The sequence below is a fragment of the Myotis davidii genome, unplaced genomic scaffold, assembly GCF_000327345.1.
Source record: "Myotis davidii unplaced genomic scaffold, ASM32734v1 scaffold223, whole genome shotgun sequence".
NCBI lineage: Eukaryota > Metazoa > Chordata > Mammalia > Chiroptera > Vespertilionidae > Myotis > Myotis davidii.
Genome location: NW_006294609.1, coordinates 4,848,588 through 4,856,667, shown reverse-complemented (window position 1 = coordinate 4,856,667; position 8,080 = coordinate 4,848,588). Strand labels below are relative to the sequence as shown.

The window sequence follows — 8,080 nt, the reverse complement described above, 5'->3', positions numbered from 1 at the left end:
TACTTGCTTTTCTATAGGGCTCTTTTTGAGTATCCTCTTTCATATATTTTATGAAATAAAGAGGTCTTATTCTGTGAAATTGACTTTGGAACTTAATGTACAGGCTAGAAAGTATAATAATTTAGAGCAGTGATCTCAAATGGTTTTACTAATAACCCACCTAACCTTTTTTTCCTAGTGAAAAATAACTCTGTGGTAACAGAGGGTTGGAAAGAAACGTATGAGAAGTACTTATTAATTGCTACAAAAGAGAAAACTATTAGCTTATTGATTTATATTCTAAAATAGCACCCTATGTCGTAAAATATTAAGTTGCTGACTCCTTAGTCATTTACCTGTAAAATACAACCCTTCCCACCCCCAGCATCTGGGTTACTTTGCAACACAATAGGGGATTCTCACATCCTACAAGGAGTCATAGACTGTGCTTAGAAGAAATGCTGTTTAATAAAGAGGATTCAAGGTGATGTGTAGAAGAGAAAATTCTTTGATTTTTTATTTTTAACTAGAGGCCCGATGCATGAAATTCGTGCAAGGGGCTCAGCCCTTGCAGCTCCAGCTGCCTCACCGCCCTGGCTGCCTCACAGCCCCATAGCCCCCACCCACTGGTTGTTCCTGAAGGTCATTCTGGAAGTTTGTTCCGCCTTCCGGTATAATTAGTATATGAGCTCTTTATTATATAGGATGTGTTGATATTTTTTTATTTCATATATAAAAATGTTATAACATTTATAGGCAGTAATATATTGAGTCTCTAAAATGAAAAAATTTTTAAATGAATTCCTTCTATTATTTTATTTCATCTGGGATGAATTAAGCAGCAGATTTGCCATTATAATATTAACTAAGTCAAATCTAAATTGTATAGCTTCTTTGATCCAAGGAAGAGTATCTAATTCCATCTGATCTAGAAAGATAGCACTACAGAACCTTTTCCCATGAAGCAATATTCCTGAGAAGTTAACTTGATCCCTTGGTTGAAATAGCATAGGGAACAAATTTTAAAACTGAAAAAAAAGGCTTATAGAAACCAAAATAAGTCCTCAATTTTAATTTGTGCTCTTACAGAAGCCAGGACCTCTCAGGTCCAGCTGTTTCCTCTTCTTCCTGAATACACACATTCCCTGAGCCAGGGGTTTTTCTCACTTTGAAAGTTCATAGGAACCCTGGGAAGCATGTTAAAACGCTGTCCCAACTCTAACCAAAAGCCGCAGTTGTAAGTTGTGGATGGACCTCGGGCCTCGCTTGAAGGAACAGTGCTCTGAATTCCCCTGACCCACATTCTCGACCTGCCTCTCCTGTGCTGTCGGCTTCTGTGTGGACAGTCCCTCCCTGAGACCCCGGCCTGGCAGCTTATCAAAAAGAGCTGGACTCTATGACTAGTTTACATTTATGTAATGGACTCCATGAACCCTATAACTAAATAGTTTCCCTCTTTGACTTGTCCAGTGGGAAACCGATCTGGACTTGTGCCTTCCTGTGTAGATAAAAGACAGTGGGCACACACCTCGTGGCCTGGCCTCACTCCTGCCTCCACTTTGACCCTGTGTCTTGGCCTCAACTTTCCTTCCGCTTTCTAACCCGCATCATTGGATTGTGTTGGAGTCTGTAGCTGTGGTACAGTCCATCCATCTTTCTTGCTATTCTAAACAATTCTGTGTTTTACTTTTATTGGACTACATTTTATTCCTCCTAAGACACCTTTTTTAAAAATTGAGGTATAATTCACATACCATACATTTTATCATTTAAAAGTATACAGTTCAGTGGGTTTTAATATATTCACAGAGGTGTACCACCATTACCACTGTCTAATTACAGACCGTTTTCATCCTCCCTCCAAAAAGACCTTGTACCCATTGGGCAGTCATTCCTCATTATCCCACGTTGCTCTGCTGCTAAGCTCTGTGCACTAGACAAAGATGTCTCGGGCTGTTTGCTCTTTTGTTAGGATTCGAACCCTCTCTGCAAGCATTATTTTGCTGTGACCCTTCTCCGAAAGAGGTGGAGCGCTCTTGGGGGTTGTAAGACTCGTTTTCACTTATTCCATGCATTCCCTCAGGCGAGCGACTGGCAGTTGTGGAGGTGCAGTGTGAACGGCTGAGGATGCTCTACCGGGACTGTGCTAGGCCCCCACCGCCGCCCCTGCAGGCCGACCGGCGACAGGTGAGCCCTCTGCAGCACCACGCCTGCTGCCTGACTGCAGCACTGGGCATTGAACAATGCCAACTAGGACTTCAGTAGAATTTAGAATGAGCGTTTGAAAGCCATTTGGAGGCATATATTTGCAGGGACACACTATCATCTTTGAATGTCAAAGCATATTGTTTTGACATTCTGAATATGAATATAGAGAAATGACAGTAGAGGAGCAGAACTCATTAACTTGTACATTTTCATGTTATCAACAACAGAAAAAGAACACTTGTTCAAAAATGTTAGATCTGTACTCAATCTCATAAAAATAAGACTATGTAAGAGAGAGAATGAGAGAGATTAAAAAGCAGAACCTGCAAAATCTTAACAATTGCTATATCTGTGACTTTCTAGCAGCACTATTCATAATAGCCCAAAGATGGAAACAACCTAAATGTCCATCAACTAATGAGTGAACGCATAAAATGTGATGTTTCCATACAGTGGAATATTATGCAGCCTTAAAAAGTAATGCTGCAGTAATACATGCTATAATATGGGTAAACCTTGACATTATGCTAGGCAAAAGAAGCCAGTCACAAAAGACCACATTTATATGAAATGCCAAGAATAGGCAAATTCATAGACACGGAAAGCAGATTGATGGTTGTCAGGGGCTGGGGGGAGTGGGGGATGGGGAGTGACTACAAATGGGCAAAGATTTCTTTTAAGAGGGACAAAAATTTTCTAAAATCAAGTCGTAGCCGTGGTTGCACAACTCTGTGAATATCCTAAAAAACATTGAATTATATACTTTAAATGGGTAAATTATATGTTATGTGAATTATATTTCAAAAAAATCAATGCATCTTAGTAAGAATATATAAAAATTATAGTAGTATTGTGGGTGTGAAATTATTTCAAAATACAAAGTTTAAAAAATATATATAAAGTAATGTCACCTGAAACCTCATCATCTCCAGTTGCCCATAATTCCTATTGAACAAAAATGGGCTTCTGCAGTTTTGTGTCTAGCTTTTCCCTTTCCATAGATGAGTACCTTTCCACATCAGCCAATAAAAACTGAATAGTTCCGCGTATACTTGTGCCTCAGTTTACTCACTCAAGCTCTTATTGTTGCAAATCCACATTGTTTCCAGTTTTCGCTCTAACAGTGATCTGAATGTCCTTGGAGCTCATCTTCACATGCATCTGTTAGTTCTTTCTTTAGAATAAAAGTGAAATGGAGGGATTTTTAAAAATATGCTTTCATCTGAGAGAGAAGCTTGGAATTCTATGCTTACATATATTAAAAACTATGAAAGTAAAAAAATGAGGCAATTAACCTAACCAAGAAGAAAGGGAGTATAACCATATAAGTCTTTTTTTTTTTAATTTGAGCTGAATATTAAGTCCTAGTGATATAAATTCTGATTACCAATTGAACCAAAATGTGACCTATGACAGCACTGGGAGGATGAGGGGTGAGGACCTGTGTATGTACATGTATGTCAGGAGAAGTAGGTCAGTGGGAATTAAAACCTCTTTGTCATAATAGAGGATAAATGATGTCTTAACAAAATATTAAAAATAGTGTCATAAGCATAGAAGGAGAAATATAGAGGTAAGATCAGAATTAACAGTTAAAAGAGTTAAGAGTGATTATTTTGAGAGAGCAGGACTGGGCATGGGGAAGGAAACTGCCTTTTCTTAATAAAGAAAAGTTTTCTTTGGTAAAAAAAAAGATACGTTATTTAATTATTATTATTTTTCTTCTTTGAGAGAGTGAAAGGATTTGTATTTGCAATTCTATTGAATGAGAGTTTTTCCCCAATGCAGCCCAAAGAGATAACTTGGAGCGCCTCAAGAGTGTTCCCACCTGTTCGAGCCTGCATGTTCTCATCGCACCTTACTTCCGTCACCTTCCTGGCTGACCCCAGCGCTGGGGGCGGTCTGCCCCGGGGTACCTTTATCTACGCCACCTCACCACTGCCAGTTCAGGTGAGAAAACATGACATCCTGGCTTTTGCCTCTTTCTTTCAAATTTGAGAGAAAAAGCAAGTTCAGCTCTCTGACTGTCTGCCCACTTCTGGTGTTTCTTCAGGCCCCATCTTTTTACTGGGAAATAGAAATTGTTTCCTATGGAGATACTGATGACGACACTGGACCAATAGTGTCCTTTGGGTTTGCTACAGAAGCAGAGAAGCGAGATGGGGCTTGGACTAATCCAGTGGGCACTTGTCTTTTCCACAAGTAAGTGGCTACTAGTGCTATTACTTTAAAAAAATAAAAGTAGTGGCCCCTGACCGGTTTGGCTCAGTGGATAGAGCGTTGGCCTGCGGACTGAGGGCTCCCAGGTTCAATTCCGGTCAAGAGCATGTACCTTCGTTGCGAGCACATCCCCAGTAGGGGGTATGCAGGAGGCAGCGGATAGATGTTTCTCTCTCATTGATGTTTTTAACTCTATCCCTCTCCTTTCTTCTCTGTAAAAAATCAATTTAAAAAAAAGTAGTGGGTTGGGTGCTTTAAACTAAAGTAATATCATTGTAATCTCTAACCCCCATAATGTATAAAATACTGGTTGGAAATATGTTCATGTTGAGGGAAAGAAAATGGCTCCTAGGATTTCTCTACTAATTACTCTCATGCACTGAACCCCTCCACCTGCTTGCTACTTCCCGCCCCCGTGTTGGCGGGTGAGCCTTGTCTCTGACTCCCCTTGTTTTTCCACAGCAACGGCCGGGCTGTGCACTACAATGGCTCCAGTTTATTGCAGGGGAAGAGCGCTCGCTTAGACGTGACTCTCTCTCCCGGTGAGTGCAGCAGGAGCTTTTTCCCCACCCTCTGTAGGTTGAAGTTAAATAAACTTAGCAACTGGAAACAGTCAATTTGTCTTTTAGTGAAAATGAAATACTTGTCATTGTTGTTCTCTAGTGTACACCAACCCTGTCATTTTATAGGCCATTATCATCTAGAGCCTCCATTTGGTAACTTAGGAGTCACATTTACTTTTGTTCTTCCATCATGAGAAAATTCTGAGATTTCACTTCTCTCTGAAATTTGGTCTTTCATCAGCTTGTTATTAATGAGCAGATAAATAGCTTCAGAAAAAGAGAACTTGCCCAGTTGGCATGGCTTAGTGGTTGAGCGTTGACCTATGAACCAGGAGGTCATGGTTCGATTCCTAGTCAGAGCACATGTCTGGGTTGCAGGCTCAATCCCCAATGTGGGGTGTGCAGGAGGCAGCCAATCAGTGATTCTCTGTCATCATTGATGTTTCTATTTCTCTCTTCTATTGACTGAAATCAATTAAAAAAATAAAAAAATATTTAAAAAACCAAAACCAAACAAACAAACAAAACCCCTGCCATCTTTAAAAAAAAAACGGTTAAAATAAAGAAAAAAAACACACACACACACACACACACACACACACACACACACACACACACACACACACTAGAGGCCCAGTGCACAGATTCGTGCAGGCAGGGGGAGGTCTCCTCAACCTGACCTGTGCCCTCGCACAATCTGGGACCCCTTGGAGGATGTCCGACAGCCGGTTTAGGCCTGATCCCCGCAGGGGATCATAGCAACTGGTCGACTAATCATTCTGGTCATTTTGGTCATAAGGGTCACTTGGGCTATTGTGTGTGTGTGCGCGTGCACGTGTGTATATGCACGCATGTGTGTGTTTTAAAGGAGAACTCCACCACTAGCCATGAGGCATTTGTGAAACGTATTATACAGGAAATGTAGACTTTGCTCTTGGTAGCCTGAACATCTGGTCCAGTTTTAACAAATATTCTGCCCAGATGTTTCAGTCACATAGTCAATTCAATTAAAAACCAATCTTCCCCTCCCCCCTTTATTTACCTCCATGTATGTAATAATCTGTGTAGTAGATGAATTGTGAACAGTGCTACCTGCTCCAGCAGGAACAAAATACAGGCGTTCTCCTCACATTAGAAGCAGCCAAACATGTTGGCTACGTATTTTCAGACAGGACATCTTGGCATCATCTCTGATAAAACTGACTATTCCCTGACCACTGGAAAGCCAGTCCTAGTGTGTCTAAAACATATGATGCCCTGTGATGAAAAATAGAATCACAGAACTTCAAGCACTTATTGGAGAGTTTGCAACAATGGATTAGTTAGAAAGCTCCTGTGCTAGCAGTTTCTCTGGAAGTGGGAGTGCGGATGTAGTGGACACGCTGGTCTTGAGTTCTATCCCAGTATCCAGTCACCTCATGAGAAAACAACAGGGCTTCTATTATCTTAGCTTCCTGCAAAAATGCCTTAAATACATATAAGTAAGGGGCGCTTTAATGTTGTACCTTTAGGTTACATTGTGGGTTGAGTTTTAAATTATTTTAAGATCATCTCTTAAATCTTCTATAAATTTATTAAGAAATTACCTTTATGCCATAAGTAATCTTCCACATATAAAAAGGAAAAAAACTTATATTCCTCCATTTAAAAAACCCACCTGCTGTTTTCCATTTTTGTTGTGGCTGCCAGGAAAAGGCTAAATTTAATGTGTAATTGTGGTAGCTAACTTAACTCAGACACTAGGTGTTTTTCTTCTTCTAAACATTTTCTTTTTAAAATTGTTTATTTCTGCAGTAACTTTGTTTCTGCTCTTTTGCCCAATACTGATCCAGAGACGTTAGAGAAATGAAGTATTTGATAATAATCCAGCAGTAAAGTTGGCTTTAGAGAGAAGGCAGTCTAGCTGTTGCCTCCCCTGGCATCTGAGGTATAGTGAGTTGTGGTCCACACAGTGTGTTTCCATTACTGGCCTGTGAGGGGGTGAGAGCTGTAGGTGAGAGCAGGACTGATGACTGCATGAAGCATCATGTATTTTTCACATGTAACCAATGGCATAAATAAGTAAAACAAAGATAGTCACTGATACGTGGCCTTGTCACACTGGTTGCAATTCGGAAGTGTTTTTTTAATAGTAAGAGGGGGAAACATGTTGCTTCCTTCCTGTTCTCTGCCGCAGGTGATGTGGCAGGAATTGGCTGGGAGAGAACAGAGGGGACTCCACCTCCTCCGGGGCAGCCAGCCAAGGGCCGGGTGTACTTCACATACTGTGGGCAGCGCCTCTCGCCTTATCTCGAGGATGTCTCTGGTGGCATGTGGCCTGTGGTTCACATTCAGAAAAAGGTAGGTTATCTTGTTGGAAAGGAAAACAAATTCTGCTAGTAATTTGGATGATGCTCAACCACACTGGAGGGGAAAATCTACCCAGTCCACAGATTCAAATGGTAGTCTCATCTGGAAACTCCCTCCCAGGCATGTCCAGAAAGAATGTCTAATCTGGGCACCCATGGCCACCAGGCAAGCTGCCACATAGACTGATCATCACAGTGCACTTGCAAATTGTAGACGTTATGAAAGCAATGCCAAGCAAACACGATCGTGTCTCCATTACCCTGGAGAAGTGATGGTTGAGCCAGGTCTAGAATATTTACTGGTCTTACTGGGCAAAATTGGAAGAAAGTATGTTCCAGGTGAAGGGAACAGCATATGCAATGACATCAAGTAGAAGGGAACGTGTTAGAAACAAGAAAGGTCACTGTATGTAGCAAAGAGCGTGAGAGTGCAAGGTGAGGGTAGGCAGGGCTGGCTTCCTCAGAGCTTTAGTGCCAGTGTACACAGTTATACCAGCCCCTTGGCCTAGCTTTACGTGCTGTCCCATAGCTGGGGCCATTCTTATGGTTTGACATTTAGTGAGGGTCACCTCACTAATGTATTTAACCTCACCCTGTATTTAACACCTCATGGTATCCTATCTAATAAAAGACAAAAATGGTAATTGGCGTACGACCAATACCCTTTTCATTGGCTAATCAGGGCTATATGCAAATTAGCTGCCAACTAAGATGGTCAGTTAACTGCCAACAAGATGGCGGTTAATTTGCATATGTAGGCAT

The 8,080-nt window shown here is 41.1% G+C and overlaps 1 protein-coding gene across 1 annotated transcript in view; it reads left to right on the top strand.

Moving 5' to 3' along the window:
* HECTD4 (HECT domain containing E3 ubiquitin protein ligase 4) overlaps nucleotides 1-8,080 on the top strand; it is a 142,193-nt gene that overhangs the window by 92,750 nt on the left and 41,363 nt on the right. The window contains exons 45-49 of the mRNA XM_015567364.1: nucleotides 2,063-2,166; nucleotides 3,976-4,137; nucleotides 4,241-4,389; nucleotides 4,870-4,949; nucleotides 7,147-7,310. Of these exons, the coding sequence (XP_015422850.1) occupies nucleotides 2,063-2,166; nucleotides 3,976-4,137; nucleotides 4,241-4,389; nucleotides 4,870-4,949; nucleotides 7,147-7,310 (659 nt within the window). The remainder of the gene's footprint in view (nucleotides 1-2,062; nucleotides 2,167-3,975; nucleotides 4,138-4,240; nucleotides 4,390-4,869; nucleotides 4,950-7,146; nucleotides 7,311-8,080) is intronic.